At 37.3% G+C, this 16,427-nt stretch overlaps 1 protein-coding gene and 1 pseudogene across 3 annotated transcripts in view; both read right to left on the reverse strand.

Annotated features, from left to right (window-relative positions):
- Positions 1-16,427, reverse strand: part of ECD (ecdysoneless cell cycle regulator) — a 33,618-nt gene that overhangs the window by 4,938 nt on the left and 12,253 nt on the right. For 2 of the 3 annotated variants that reach the window (XM_055425465.2, XM_055425464.2), the window contains exons 8-14: positions 14,962-15,090; positions 13,315-13,400; positions 5,522-5,628; positions 5,205-5,388; positions 2,668-2,735; positions 925-1,139; positions 9-294 (exon numbers count right to left, since the gene is read on the reverse strand). In XM_055425465.2, the coding sequence (XP_055281440.2) occupies positions 64-294; positions 925-1,139; positions 2,668-2,735; positions 5,205-5,388; positions 5,522-5,628; positions 13,315-13,400; positions 14,962-15,090 (1,020 nt within the window). In that variant the 3' untranslated portion in view covers positions 9-63. Of the gene's footprint in view, positions 1-8; positions 295-924; positions 1,140-2,667; positions 2,736-5,204; positions 5,389-5,521; positions 5,629-13,314; positions 13,401-14,961; positions 15,091-16,427 lie in introns of those variants that run through there. The other variant, XM_088841999.1, reaches the window with a different exon arrangement.
- On the reverse strand, positions 2,746-5,189 carry LOC129555719 (tRNA (guanine(10)-N(2))-methyltransferase TRMT11 pseudogene; annotated as a pseudogene).

Genomic DNA, 16,427 nt, shown 5'->3' on the forward strand with positions numbered 1-16,427 from the left:
GAAATGAGCATAGTCAGACTCAATATTTATTCAAGAAGAAAAAAGAGAGGATAGGTTGGCTGGCTAATCTTTCGTTGGCTTACTTGTGGCTCTGTGATCAGCGTTGTCGGGCAGTTGCACACCCATGCTTTGTAAAAGGTTGGAAGCCGGTCCTGCCAGTCCAGCTTGGGAACTATAAGACTCTAATATGTTTGAAACCAAGTTCAGGTCTACATCCACTGGCGTCATAACAGATCCTCCTGTGCCAGAATCTTCCTCCTCTGAATTGTCATTGGTAGTCTGGGATAGAGGTTCCTTGTTCATGGAAGGAAAAGAAAGTCATGAGACAATACACTAGGTTGACTAGGTTGGATGGTAGTTATGATAAAAAGCAACAATGTAAAGTTGAGTTACATATTAGAAAGGAAATTCCCTTCTTGACAGAAAGAAAATGAAGTCTAATAATAAACTATGTAATTTAACAAACACATTAAAATTTGGTTCCAAAGATTATAGCATACTTCTTCCTAGGAAAAGTTTCTACAAATTAAATGGATTCCTTCCCGATTTTGAAATAGCCCAAGGGAGATAACCAGAAGTAAGAAGATACATTTATAGCTTGCCTAAGAGTTTTAAAAGAAATAAACTGAAAAAAAATGGACAGTTAAAAATAAATAAAACAGAATCTGAAATTTTCTCTAAGTGAAAGAAGCTAGATTTCTTTCCTACCCACACGTAACATAGAATAAGCAGTATAATTTAAGCTTATGTTTAAGAAAATAATCTTTCATCCAACCAGAGTTAGGAAGAAATTAACCTTATTCAAATCAAAAGATCAAATTCAAATCACAAAAAATTACCACAAATGAAAAAGAAAAACTAAGATAAAATAGTTTTAGCTGTCCTTTGTACTAGACTCAAAAGGGAAAGAGGTTGAACATATACCATTTGCTTCTGGGTGGTGAAACTTTTGGCAATGCTGGTATGTGCTAGTTCCTGGTCCATCTGGGCCATGTATGACTTGAGATCATCCAGAGTCCCTTTTACAGATGCTTCTTCTCCAGGCTCCTGTGTTTCAAGATCCAAGTCATCATCGCTGTCTAAACATTCAGAGTCTTCCTCATCCAGATCATCAGAGTCTGACTCATGGGACTTTGAACCTACACAGACCCCAATACAGAAAGAGTCACTTGGTACATTTTTTTTGCATGACTATACATCTTAAAAGAATTAGAATATTCTCTGCAAAAAAAAAAAAAAGGTGAATATACATAGGCAAAGTACTTTAGAAAAATCCCCTCCAGAAAATGATACTGCTGGTAGACATTTGCAGAGAAGTACACAAGCTGAGCTGAAAGATTCCATTTTTTTTTAGGTGAATTCAATTGATTAAAAATGTTTACTTAAGAAAATTTAAAACTACATAATACACAAATATATTCTGATGTAAACATTCAAGTTAGAATATTAGAATTATTGTCTCACATTTCATTCTCTTCCCAGAGTTAAGCATCTTTTAACAGTTCAGTGGGTACCCAGACCTTTATTTAATTCTGTGTGTGTCTGTATGCGTATACAAAATATTTTTTACATAGATATATTGAACTATGATTTGCTTTTCTATTTATTTATATATCTTGGAGGTCCTTTGCTGTCAAAACACATAAATGGACCTCATTCTTCACTAAGGCTATATTGTTCTTCATAAAATGAATGTACTATGATTTTTTTGGCGGGGGGTAAAACTGTACCATAACCCAGTTTTTGCTACTACAATGTTGCAATCACCATCTTAGCACACACAGCTTTTTCATGAGGCAAATTCCTGGAAGTGAAATAGCAAAGTCAAAGGCTATGAACATTCTGGAGTACCAAACTGCCTTGAGAAAAGACAACGTACACCTCCACCTCCACAGTTTGACAGTGCTCCTTTCTCCCACACTTGAGGAAACTGATTATTATCAACCTTTCAAAATTTTTCCCAATGATGGGCCAAAAATTTAATTCTTACTTTTATTGTATACTTACTTGTTTACTAGACAGAGTTAACTATTTTCAAATATTTATTGATTATATTTCTTCTTCAAGACACTGCCTGTTTATATCCTTTGTTGATTTTTTCTTAATTGGGCTATTTGTCTTTTTGTTTTAGTAGTATATAAGTGCTATTGTGCTTGGAAGCTCAGTTGTGTCCAACTCTTTTCGACCACATCGACTGTAGCCTGCCAGGCACCTCTGTCTGTGGGGATTCTCCAGGCAAGAATACTGGAGTGGGTGGCCATGCCCTCCTCCAGGGGACCTTCCCAACCCAGGGATCAAACCCAGTCTCCTGCATTGCAGGCGGATTCTTTACTGTCTGAGCCACCAGGGAAGCCCAGTATATAATGCAGGAAGTTTAAAAGAGAAAAAAAAAGAAGAATGTAATATTGGAGGCCATGTAAAACCCTATCTAAACGCACAGCATTCATTCACTCAGCAAAGATTTTATGAGCAACTACTATGCCAGGCACTAAGCAAGGCATCTTCTGCAAAATTATTTAGTAGGGCAATAATTAATAGTTGAAAGCAACTCAAAATCACATACACACACACAAAACAAAATACAAATGAGATCCAATGCTCCAAAGCTCTAGCAATCTCTATACAACTTACAGTTGCAAAATAAAAATAAACATCACTGTAACTCACCTAAAATCTTATCAAAATAATTAAGAAAAGAATCTGCATCAAAAGTGATTGGAGCCTCAGAAGGTTCTCTGTAAGATTAAAGGAAAAAGATAATTTATCCCAAACAAAACTCTTTGAAACTGTCTAAATTGGTGCCATTCTAAGGAACACTACCAGAGATATACTTTCAAAAGAAGGCACAGCAAGGAAAATTGTAGTTTAAATTTTAAAAACCATTAGGCTTACTGATTTTGTAGGGCAATAGAAATGGGAAAGATAGAAGAAATAAAAGTAAAAATTATACTTTGATTATGCACATTTTTAACTTATGCTGATTTAGGGATCTGCCAACCTACCACCTCCCATAAGATATATCTGGCATTAGTAAAAGAAGCTATTCATCCAAATTTATTTAAATAAAGTCTACCTTTGTGAGAACCAAACCTTTAAACATAAAAAAGACCAAACCTTCCCTATCCCTGCTGTCTTAAAGAGAGAATACTGAACATAAACTTTAATCTTATGAGGCTAATGAGCATCAACACTAAATAAAGTTGTATTTGGCTGGGCAAAGAACAATTCCATCTACCTTTTTTCCCCTATTACTTGCCAAATGTAACACCTCTTGTCCTCTGTCATTATTTCTTCCTCTGATAAACACTTTTATCCTCCTCTTTTTTGTAGCATTTATTATATAAAGTTATTTAAAACAGTACATTTTCTGTATTATACATGAAAATTCACATACAGATGTCCTTATTCTTTCTCCATTATCAAAAATCTTAATTTTTCATTCCTGCTATATTTTTCTTCCTTGGTAATTTGTTTTGTTACCCCACTGAAATATTTCTCATGGAAGGAATTATGACCTTGGTACAGCAGAAAGTGATTGCTCAGCAAATGTGAATACTGGTCCCGGTTCTCAAATTCCTTCACCTTTTCCATTGTTATCAAGCACCTTGATGTGTGACTGGAAAGCTTCTGCTCGCAACTGCTGATGAGTTTCAAGCAGAGGTGCCAGGGTACCATCTGCTCAGTGTATTCTGGTAACCAATAGACGAGTCTTCCACCTAATACGAGGGTCTCTGCTGAGAACTTTAACAGGTCAAAAAACGTATCACACAGATGATAACTCAAGGAAACAGGAACTTGGCTTTCTGGACATTTTCTATTCCCTTTGGTATTTCCTTCTGTGAACCTGTTCTTCTTGTAGATTCTCTAATACCATATGGAGGATCAGTGATGATTGCATCAAAATAAGTGCCCTTCTTCCAGGAAGGTTTAGATGCATCTGAAACCAGGACATCAAGGTAATACTTCTCTAAACCATACTGATGAAGATTTGCCCTAAACCAAACTGATGAAGATGTTTTCATCCGGTCCTCTCCATTTCCGGTTTTTCCTACTAGCCTTTCCCAAGCCATGAACAGTAAGTATTGTAGTCTATGTCTGTCCCATATACGTATGCACCAAAATGAGCAGAAGCTATCAGAAGGCCACCTGTTCCAACAAATGGATCAAATACAGTATCGTTTCTTTTCACTTTTCCATGGTTGGCCATGATGAATGATAAACCAGCATCCATGCTTGTATTTCAAATAAAGTGTCTCTTTTTGACACTGTATGATTCAATAAGCTCTCTCTGTTCATCTGCAATCCATCTACTAAAATAAATATTATGTGGATTCTCAGGGATGTGGTTTGAGTCCAAACCATAATCCTCCAAAATAGAGAATATATGTTGTGGCTTCTTTAAATTCACTTTCCCTTCAAATGACAGAAATTCAAGTGCATCTATTCATCTGACTTTTTCTTCTTGTGTCAATGTTTTATTAAATGTGTGAATATTTATTTTATATGCAGAATCTGAATGCAGAAATGGAACCATCTTCTCAACAGGGTAGCTTTTAAGAGAACTGTACAGCTCCTCCAGACACTTTCCATGACCCCATAGTTCAAATATAGACTTGGCACACAAAGAAAAATTAAGTTTCTGGCAGTATCTTCAGAGGGAATGCTAAGAATCCAAAAAGGAGACTTTCCATAAGTTTCCTGACTACTGGTGAACTAACCTCCAAAAAATGAAAGCAAAGACTTTATCTCAGGAAGGTGGAACTCCAGGTGTTCCTGTGCCATGAGCAGAAGATAACCTATTCAAGGTACCCGGCGGTGCTTATCCTCCACTTTTGAGTTTGAAGCTTCCAATCTACTTGAGGGTACAAGATCAGATGTTGAATCCTGATGAGAGCTAGATGTTAAAAGTCCATAATATTCTGAGTAAAAGCCTAAAAAGTAAAGTATATGGTTGCCCTGCACAGCTCTGGGGAAGTAGCCTTCAGATCTGAGTGATCTCTCTGGCTTATTTCAAGGATCATAATCAGGTTATCAGAAATTTGACTCCAGATAAGTAAGTTATCATAGTATTAGGTACCAAAAGAGGAAAACAAAGCACTGAAAATAATTTACTAAAAAAAAAAAAAAAAAACAACCCACAGAACTGATGGGGTGATGCCAACATAGAGCTTCTGTTTAGATAATTATACTTTAACAGAAATTACCGAGGCAGCTCTGCTCCTTTGTGGGTTGAGACTTTGGATATGAAAGCTTTCATGCTCTCTGAGACTTGAGTTAAGTCATAGTTCTCCTCCTGCCCCTTGGAAATGGGCTCTGGCTCTTTTTTGCCAGCAGCTTCCTGCAGCAGCTGGTCCAGCTGATCTGGTGAGAGGTCTAACCACCGTTCATCTGAAAAAGAAGTGTGACACTGCCATACTATACTCACATGAAACAGGTATACTCTCAGTAAAGTACCCTCTGAGACTTAGTGGGATGTTTTAATTCTTTCTAACTCCGTGATCTATCCTGGCCCATCACTTACCATCTTCTGGGGGAAGATAAGCTTCTTCTTTCTTAAGCTCTTCTATATCAAATGGTATTGTCTGCAATAACGTTAAGATTTCTTCACCTGGGCTCATAGCATGAGAGCTATAAAAAAAATCAAAGACATGGGTTTTTAATGAGAACTTAGAATAATAACCAGAAAAACAGAGTATTTTAAAGTTGTAAAGGATTATCTAATTTGTTTTTAAACATTTGTTCAGGATACTGAATCCTTCCTCTCAAAATTTCACCAGGAACTCAAAATATAAAAAGAGCTCAAAGAAAAACTGCTTTGAGGAGTTCCCTGGCAGTCCAGTGGTTTGGGCTTGGTGCTTTCACTGCCATGACCTCTGGTTCAATTCCTGATTAGAGAATGAGAATCCCACAAGCCTCACAGCACAGCTAAACCAACAAAAAGCCCAAAAAGTAAAGAAAAGAGAAACTGCTTTGCAAAAAAAGAAACCATCAACAAAATGAAAAAACAACCTAAAGAACAGGAGAAAATATTCACTAACCATATATATGATATGGGGTTAATATTCAAAATATATAAAAGAACTCATTAATAGCTAAAAAACCCCAAGTTATCTGATCCAAAAATGGGCAGAGAAAATGAATAGACATTTTTCCAAAGAAGATACACAAATGCCAAGAAAAGGTGCTCAACATCAACTAATCATCAGGGAAATGCAAATAAAAATCACAGTGAGATATCGCCTCACACCTGTCAGAATGTCTATCATTAAAAAGAAAAGAGAGATCAAGCATTGGCAAGAATGCGGAGAAAAGGGAACCCTTGTGTACTGTTGGTGGGAATGCAAATTGGTACAACCACTATGGAATACAGTATGGAGGTTTCTCAAAAATTAAAAATAGAGCTACCATATGACTAAGCAATCCCACTTCTGGGTATTTATCCAAAGAAATGAAAACAAAATCTCAAAGAGATGTCTGTATCCCCATGTTCACTGTAGTGTTATTCACAGTAGCTAAGACTGGAAACAACCTAAGTGTCTACAAACAGATAATTGAATAAAGATGTGGTGTAGACGGATGAACAGACAGACAGATAAACTCACAGAGACAGAGATATACATGGGCTTCCCAGGTGGCGCTAGTGGTAAAGAACTTGTCTGCCAATGCAGGAGATGTAAGAGATGCAGGTTCAATCCCTGGGTCAGGAAGATCCCCTGGAGGAAGGCACAGCAACCCACTCCAGTATTCTTGCCTGGAGAATCCCATGGACAGAGGAGCCTGGCAGGCTACAGTCTATGGGATCACACAGAGCTGGACACAACTGAAGCAATTTAGCACACACGAACAGAGATATATATACACACTGGAGATACACACATACTGGATATACACTGGAATATATATATATATATATATACACACACACACACACACTGGAATATAATGGAATATTATTTAGCCATGAGAGAGAAAGAAACCTTGTCATTTGCAACAACATGGATGCACCTTGAAGGCATTATGCTGAATGGAACAAGCTAGACAGAGAAAGTTAAATACTGCATGGTATCACTTATATGTGGAATCTAAAAAAAAAAAGAAAGTCAACCTCATGGAAACAGAGAATAAAAGTGGTTGCCAGTGACTAAGGGGTGATGGAAATAAGCATAAAAATCATGGGAAAAGGATTCAAACTTTCAGCTGTAAAGTAAATACAGTCATAGGATCTAATGTGAAACATGGTTACTATAATTGATAACACAATTGTGTAAATGAAATCTGCTAAGAGAGTAAATATTAAATGTTCTCACATACACACAAAATATAAATATGTGAGGTGAAGAATCTGTTAATTAACTAGGTGGTGGGACTCTTTTTCATAATGTATAGGTATATCAAATCACCACAATGACACTTTAAGTGTCTTACAGTTTTGTCAATTATACCTCAAACTAAAAAGAACCCTGAAAGATTGCTTTGATTGAAATGGAGGCTGGAGGCTCAGAGACCTGCTCATCTTGCTTTCCCCTTTGCTCTGTAGCAGGCTCCATGGAACACCATCATGAAGCTGCTGATTTAGTGTAACTCTTTCAATTTATATATATCATATTATGAGGAAATGAAAACCCAGAAGAAAGTATATAAACTGATAGGGAAATAAACACAGAGATGACTTATATGACAAGTGAGCTATTTTATGATGGTGATGTGATTTGTTATATAAGTTTATGGAACTCTGTCTGAACTATTTATAATGGAACAAACCAAGTTATATAATGGACTTGCATTAATTTAATAAACATTTGCATACCTTGCTGAATCATGTGGGTAACAGAGAATGATACCTACTCTGTAATATGCAAATATTACTAAGACAGAGAAAAGAAATATACACAAATAATTATAAGTTAAAAACATATAAAGTCACACAGAAATACCAAATGGTTCAAAGAAACATAGGAGAAGGTAATTACATTCACTGGGTGGAGAAAGAGAAGCTATAAAAAAAAAAAGAGAGAGCTAATGGAAGAAGCTGAGTTAGCCCTTAAAGAATCAAGAGGATTTTGATGTGTAAGACAGGATAGAGAAACTAGGTAAGGGGAAAAATGAGCATTTGTATAGAGGTGGGGAAGTGAGGAACATGTTCAGAGAGAGCAAACAGGTTCAGTTTGGCTTAAGGGTGAAATTTGAGGCTGAACAGATGGACTGAAGAGTACAAGGAGGCTGAAATGGCTAAATTTAGACTCAATGAAGTAAGGAATGAGTGATCACTGATGGTTTCTTTGTTATTTTTAATTTTTGCTTTATGAGATTAAAATAATATAGACAAGTCAAAAAGGTAATATATCCCTACCGCCCAGAATTAAAATACTGCTATATTTACCTCTAGTCTAAATATATGATTACATTAATAAATTTAACCTAAAAACCAAACTAGTAATACATGTGGTGGTGGTGTTCAGTCGTATCTGACTCTTTGTGACCCCAAGGACTGCAGCTTGCCAGGCTTCTCTGTTCATAGAATTTTCCAGGCAAGAATACTGGAATGGGTTGTCACTTCCTCCTCCTCCAGGGGATCTTCCCAACCCAGAGATCTAATCTGTATCTCCTGCAATGGCAGGTGAATTCTTTAAGCATGTACTTTAAAAAATACATGATAGATAAAGTTAGTATTCCCTTTGATGATCAACACTACCAGTTCCAATCTGTTTTTCTGCTGCCCAAAAATGACAGCTCTCACAAGAACCTTTCTGGGCCACCGAGTGAGCAAGAGAACACTGTCTTCTTTACCTGACATGTTACTCCCTTGATACCATTCCCTCAGTATCAGTTGTCTGCCTCAATCCCTGACATTCTCAGATCTCTTTTGAAAGAAAACCTCCTTGGAAAGGTCTCCCTGGTCAACCTTTCTAGACGATCAGCCCTTACATCCCTCTCCCCAAACATTGCCTTTTCTTCAAAGTACTAATTTTCATCTATCATCATATAATGGTTTATTGTCTTTCTCCTACACTAGTATGCAGCTCCACAGGGCAGGGAGAATTGGGGTTCACTTGTTGTATTCCTGGTGCCTAGAATAGGGCCTGGCACATAGGAGATAATAAATACTTACTGAGTGAATGAAGATATATGTATCTATAATATGTAATATTTTGTGTATTTTTACAATTTATATCCATAGCACCTACATTTTATTTTTATTTTTCATTCAACATTGTATTTTTAAATCTATTCACTTAGACCAGTGATTCTCAAGTGGTGACAGTTTGGCAACATTTGGTAATATTTTTGGTTGTCACAATTGGTGGGGAGTGGGGAGTCAGTCTAGGGGGATTTACTGGGTAGAGGTCAGAGACGCTGCTTCATTTTACAATGCACAGGATAGTTCCCCACAGCAAAGAACCATCTGGTACAAGTGTCAATAGTGTCAAGGTTGAGAAATTCTGACTTAGATTTATGGATATTTATATAATCTCTGGTTAACTAATGGATAGTAAGCCATCATATAAATACATTGAAATTCATTTATCTATTATTGGTGGATACTTCCATTGTTTGTAATTTTTCACTATTACAATCTCTAATAATTTTTAGGAGAGGGAAGTAACATGATTACAGATATATTTCAAGCAGATTCTCCTGGCTCTGATGGTTGAATTGGAAGAGAAGGGTCACTAGAGGCAGAGAAATAAGTTTAGTTGTAGCTATAGTTCAATATGGTTCACTTATGGCAGAAAGTGAAGAAGAACTAAAGAGTCAATGAAAGTGAAAGAGGAGAGTGAAAAAGTTGGCTTAAAGCTCAACATTCAGAAAACTAAGATTATGGCATCTGGTCCCATCACTTCATGGCAAATAGATGGGGCAACAGTGGAAACAGTGAGAGACTTTATTTTGGGGGGCTCCAAAATCACTGCAGATGGTGATTGTAGCCATGAAATTAAAAGACGCTTACTCCTTAGAAGTAAAGTTATGAGCAACCTAGACAGCATATTAAAAAGCAGAGACATTACATTGCTGACAAAGGTCTGTCTAGTCAGGGCTATGGTTTTTCCAGTAGTCACATATGGATGTGAGAGTTCGACTATAAAGAAAGCTGAGCACTGAAGAATTGATGGTTTTGAACTGTGGTGTTGGAGAAGACTCTTGAGAATCCCTTGGACTGCAAGGAGATCCAACTAGTCCATCCTAAAGGAGATCAGTCCTGGGTGTTCACTAGAAGGTCTGATGTTGTAACTGAAACTCCAATACTTTGGCCACCTGATGTGAAGAGCTGACTCATTTGAAGACTCTGATGCTGGGAAAGATTGAGGGCAGGAGGAGAAGGGGACAACAGAAGATGAGATGTCTGGACAGCATCACCGACTCAATGGACATTTGGGTGAGCTCCAGGAGTTGGTGTTGTCAGGGAGGCCTGGCGTGCTGCAGCCATAGGGTCACAAAGAGTCAGACACGACTGAGTGACTGAATTGAACTGATGGTTCGATAACTAAGTAATTAGAATATCTAGCCAGGCAATAAGGTAAAAGAATGTAAGACACAAGATAATAGTGAACAGTATCTAAGGACTGATCCAAGGAGAGCCAGGAGGTCTGGGTGATAAGAAGGATGGTGGTACAATTACAAGAGAGCAGGAAACAGTCGAAGATATTAATTCAGCTAATAAAAACAAAACAAACAAACAAAAGCTTTAGGGAGTCAAGAACAGGTCTGGAGGGAGACGTAAGCTTGGTTTCAAATTGCAGAGAAGTCATTCTGGTTGGTGAATGGGAGTTTCTCCCACAACACTCATGAAAATGTTGGATACTGAAGCTATTTGCAATAAGTAAATTAGAGTTCATTTGCTAAAACGCTGTGCAGCTATTTAAAAATACATTTATCAAAACATTTTAAGGTCATGGAAAATGTAAGATCACAACGAGTAAAAATTATGAACAAGATACATAATTTCTTGATAATGTAAAATTTTTTTAAAAAATCAATTGGTTATAGGGAACAAGAATCCTGGAAGGCAGTAAATCGGAAGAATAACAATAGTGGCTAACTCATGATATAAATTGGAATAATAGTAGCTTACTCATGATATAAAATTTTTCCCTCTTACATTTTTCTCTATTTGCTATATGAATGAATGTTATTTTTATAATAATAAAAGACATTGTTATCTAAAAAGAACTACCAAACCCTCAATCTATCTTATTTCATGGGAGAATCAGATAGCCCTAAATCTCCTACAGGAGTCTCTCTAATTTCTTAACTTCTCTTCAACCTAAGATTATAAAGTAATGCTGTTCAACAGGGGAGTGGTCTCCTAGAGGTGACGAGATTCATCTGGGGGAGATTCCCCTAACTATGAGAGCCACCTCCTTTACTTTCTTTCCCAAGTTTCCTTAAAACATACCCTAAGAAGGCATCCTCTTTCCACAAACTACTGCCATAAAATTGATGAGAATGGGACAAAGGCACCCCTAGACACTTACAAAACAGTGGAAAAAAAAGTGTTAGCTGTTTAGTTGTGTCTGACTCTGCAATCACATGGACTGCAGCCCATCAGGGCTCCTCTGTCCACAGAATTCTCCAGGTAAGAATACAAAAGAATAAAGACTGCGGTAAAGTCATTACTATCTCACAGAAACTGAGGTTATAGTTCTCTCGGCATCAATTTTGCTTCATACAATCTTTAAGTAACATTTTATTACACATATACGTGATGTTTGCGATGTTGGCAAAACAACTGGGGTTCAAAACCAGTTCCATTTGAGAAAAAAAGCCCAACAACAAAACAAAACATACATCCACACACAACTGGGGACCTTCTAAGCCACAACATTTACAAAGTTATTTCACGTTATTTAATAGCTTTAAGTGTCTCAAATTCAGTTTTGCATGTTCATTGGAAAGACTGATGCTAAAGCTGAAACTCCAATACTTTGGCCACCTCATGCGACGAGCTGACTCACTAGAAAAGACTCTGATGCTGGGAGGGATTGGGGGCGGGAGGAGACGGGGACGACAGAGAATGAGATGGCTGGATGGCATCACCGACTCGATGGACATGAGTCTGAGTGAACTCCGGGAGTTGGTGATGGACAGGGAGGCCTGGCGTGCTGTGATTCATGGGGTCGCAAAGAGTCGGACACCACTGAGCAACTGAACTGAACTGAAACATAAACTGAATTTTTTCCAGTGGTCAAATTCTGACCTTTGATTCCTCAGCCCAATAAACCCTTCTGCAGAAGCTCCATTTTCCCTGGGCCACACTGACTAGAAGTGCCCTCAGGGGACAAGTCAGACAAAAGGGACTTTCTTCTTTCAAGCATCCTATTCCCTTTGATTTTTGCTTGCTTTTTCTCCAGTGTTTTCAAATAACTGGTTGGTTGTTTTTTTTTAATATTCTGTTCAGGGTTATCACTGCAATCAGCAGGGGATTAGTCTGATATGTTACTCCAGTATTACCAGAACTGAAACTCAACTTTATCAGATTTTAAAGGGCAGCCACTTTCTTCCATGTGGCTTCCCTCATAGCTCAGTCAGTAAAAGAGTCTGCCTGCAATGCAGGAGACGTGGGTTCGAGTCCTTGGTCGGCAAGATCCCCTGGAGAAGGAAATGGCAACCCACTCCAGTATTCCTGCCTGGAGAATCCCATGAACATAGGAGCCTGGCAGGCTATAGTCCATGGGTCGCAAGAGTTGGACACGACTTAGCGACTAAATACCACCATTTTCTTCCAACCCTGTGCTCATCTCTTTCTTCCCCCAGAAAATACATGGCAGGTTAGAATGAGCTATGATTTGGAAGCTGAATGCCTGCTTCATCCTGTGTTTCAGGTCCACCTAAAATAGCTGAACACAGCCCAGAACTCCCACAGGAATTAAGCACGTGGCTCCATACTAGAATCCGTGAGTTCAAATCCCTAGGACAGTCACTTTGAGCTGTGTAACCTTTGGCAAATTACATAACCTCTCTTAGATTCAGTTTCTCAGCTGTGGATAGGGAAAATAACAATTATATCTATTTCACAGGGCTTTAAGAGGGGATTAAATGAGTTAGTGGTCTAAGCTTTGTAAGCACTCAATATACATTAGCTATTATATGATGATGGTGGTGGTGATGGTGGTGGCAGTGATGGCTACAAGCGCCAGCAAATTCCCATGACAACACCTCCTCTCTCAACACCAGCTCCTTCAGTAGTCAGGAGTCCTGCCATTAACAGTTTAAATATGGAAACTCAAACATGTGCAGCAATCTCAGGAGTAAATAACTCCTTAACTTCTGGCAAGTTATCACTCTGCTGCCCTGTTTGGGTAGAGATAAACTCACCTTTCTGGCCGATTTACAGAGAGCTGGAAGTAGTTCTTGGCCATTTCTAGCCTTTCCTGGTACTGAACAGAACCTTCCATCAATCCCTAAAAAAATAATAATGCCCATCAGAACCTGGTATAGATGGTATCATTAAAATAACCTGCTCACCAGCAACTTCCAGGAAGGCAGTATACAATACAGTACTAATATAGTGTACAAAAATCAGGAAGCCTGAGTCCTCGTCCTTGTTTTGTCATGGATGGACAGTTTCTCCAAAAAAGGGACTAGGGTAAATGTGATGGGCCCTTATCCTTTTCACCATTTAAGGGCCTCGTTCCAATTTGGGAGGTTTTCTATCATTTTCTATTATTTATTAATAACTTGTTATAAAGAAACAATTGATTAACTAGCAACTAATTTATAAACCAAAGTACAAATAGAGCTCAAAAAATAGCATAACCTTAACTATCATTTCTACCTTTCACAGGCATGTTTATGATGGCATTTATGCTTAATACTTTACATTCTTTAAAAATATACTATAATATAAGCAGTTTTCCATACCACTACACAATCTTTAAAATTATCATATTCTTAAGGACTTTTCTACTTCTTGGATGTTTCCTTAAAGCGTAGATTATTTAACATAAAGTTTCCCTATTGGCAAGGCAGGAACAGAGGCACAGATGTAGAGGATGACTTGTGAACACAGCAGGGGAAGGAGAGGGTAGGAGAAATTGAGCCAGTAGCATTGACATATACACACTGCCATGTGTAAAACAGACAGCTACTAGGAAGCTGCTGTTTAGCACAGGGAGCTTAACTCTGTGCTCTGCGATAACCTAGAGGTGGGGTTGTGCAGAGGAGGGAGGTTTAGGAGGAGGGGATAAACATATACTTATAGCTGATTCATGTGTTGTACAGCAGAAACACAACATTGTAAAGCAATTATCTTCCAATTAAAAATAATAATAAAATAAAGTGAAGGTTCCAAGTTTGAACTTCTGTATAATTCTTGGAATACGATATCAAATTACTTTCCAGTTAAGGGTGCAACTATTACAATGTTATCAGCAATGTATAGGTATACTATTTTCACTATATTCTCAACAGCACTAAATATCTTTCTCATGCTTTTTACATATGTGAAAAATGGTCTTTATTATTGTGTTAATATACATATCTTCACTATGTGTGAGAGTGGTTATTTTAAGAGAAATTTACTAGTTCCCTTTTCGTACTTCTTTTTTATTGGAGCATAGTTGCTTTATACTGTTGTGTACGTTATTGTACAGCAAAGTGAATCAGCCATACATCTACATACATCTCCCTTTTCTGGGATTTCCTTCCCATTTAGGTCATAATTTTTTAATCTGTATCTGCTAATTTTTCTATTTGGTGCCTTCATGTTTACTTCATAGGTTTGCACAAGTCATTCATCTGATATAAATAATAACTTTTATCACTTTGTATAGATGTTATTAATTTTTCTAAAATATTAGAAACAGTTTATAGACACTCCCTTATTACCACCAAACTAGAATGGTCCCTTTTAACTCTAGTTCTTACAATTATGTCACACATTAAATATGGACCTAACACTTTAGATCACTGGCTTGATTTTGCCTGGAATGTACAATTTAAAGAGTACATAGTAAGTCCTACCTTAAAGTAATCATTCTTTTTCAGACTTTCAAGGAAGCCAGCCCAAAGTGGTGACGTAGTCACAAGGGATTTTTTGGAGTCAGAAAAATGTGGGCTACATTTGGAGCATAAGATCTCAAATCCATGAGCCTACATGGAAAAGACAGAATTTTTATTATTAGGTTACTTTCTTTCCATTTAACCACACTTAAGAACTAGGTGACTGGACATATGGATATGTGAACATTTATAATACTCTTCAAATTTTATGAAAAAAATATGACTTTAATTCCAAGTTTCTTAATCTCTAGAGATTACTAAAAATTATAAAGGGGAAGCAAATAACAGAAAACAAAGAATTCTTATTTTCCTGAAAGAGATTTCCCTTCTCACTGATTAAAAAACTAGAAATTTAAACTTGCTTCTTGCTTGCTTAAAAAAGGTTGCAAAAGGTTTCTTGTCTCACACAATTACATGGTCTTAAACTCCAGTACTCTTGCCTGGAGAATCCCATGGATGGAGGAGCCTGGTAGGCTACAGTCCATGGGGTCGAAAAGAGTCAGACATGACTGAGCGACTTCACTTTCACTTTTCACTTTCATGCATTGGAGAAGGAAATGGCAACCCACTCCAGTATTCTTGCTTGGAGAATCCCAGGGATGGAAGAGCCTGGTGAGCTGCCATCTCTGGGGTCATACAGAGTTGGACACGACTGAAGCGACTTAGCAGCAGGAATAGTAAAGGGAGAGAATCACTTCATTTTAAGAGTCCTTTGATTAAAAAATATAATAAATGCACATGGCAAAATAATTCTAAAAGGGAGCTTCCCTGATTACTCTGGAGAAAACTACTGCCACCAATTCCTTGCATATCCTTTCAGAAGTAATCTTTGCCCTCAAGCAGATATGTGTGCGTGTGCATACATATATCCTCCTACTTCACCCCCTTCATCACTAAACGGCAACATACACATGCTCTGAACCTTGCTTTCTCTTAGTGATATGCCCTGGAAATGATTTCATACAAACACATAAATTTATCCATCCCACTTCATGGACAGACCATAATTTATCCAACTATTTTTCTACTAGTAGACATTTAAGTATTTTCCAGTCTTTTGCTACTATAAACAATGCTTTCACGAGTATCTTCATACGTCTTTGTGCACAAGTGAAATATATGAAGGATAAACTTCAGGAGGTGAAAATGCTGAGCAGCAGGGTTTGTGCCTTTTAAATATTATGGAAAGTGATAAACTATTTTAAGAGACTGAATCAATTCATATTCCTATCAATAATGTTTGAGGATACCTCTTTACGTATTTTTACAATCCTCGTGATACTTGTCAATCAAATGGTGAAAAACATTACTTTGTAGTTTTAAATTGCAATTCTTTTATTATGAGCAAGTGTCAACATTTTTCATAAAAATCATTTGTATTTCTTTTTCTCTGGACTATGTTAATGGTTTCTGATCATTTTTGATTG

This window comes from Moschus berezovskii, chromosome 12, assembly GCF_049115385.1.
Source record: "Moschus berezovskii isolate FMDL1 chromosome 12, NW_MosBer_1.0, whole genome shotgun sequence".
Lineage (NCBI taxonomy): Eukaryota > Metazoa > Chordata > Mammalia > Artiodactyla > Moschidae > Moschus > Moschus berezovskii.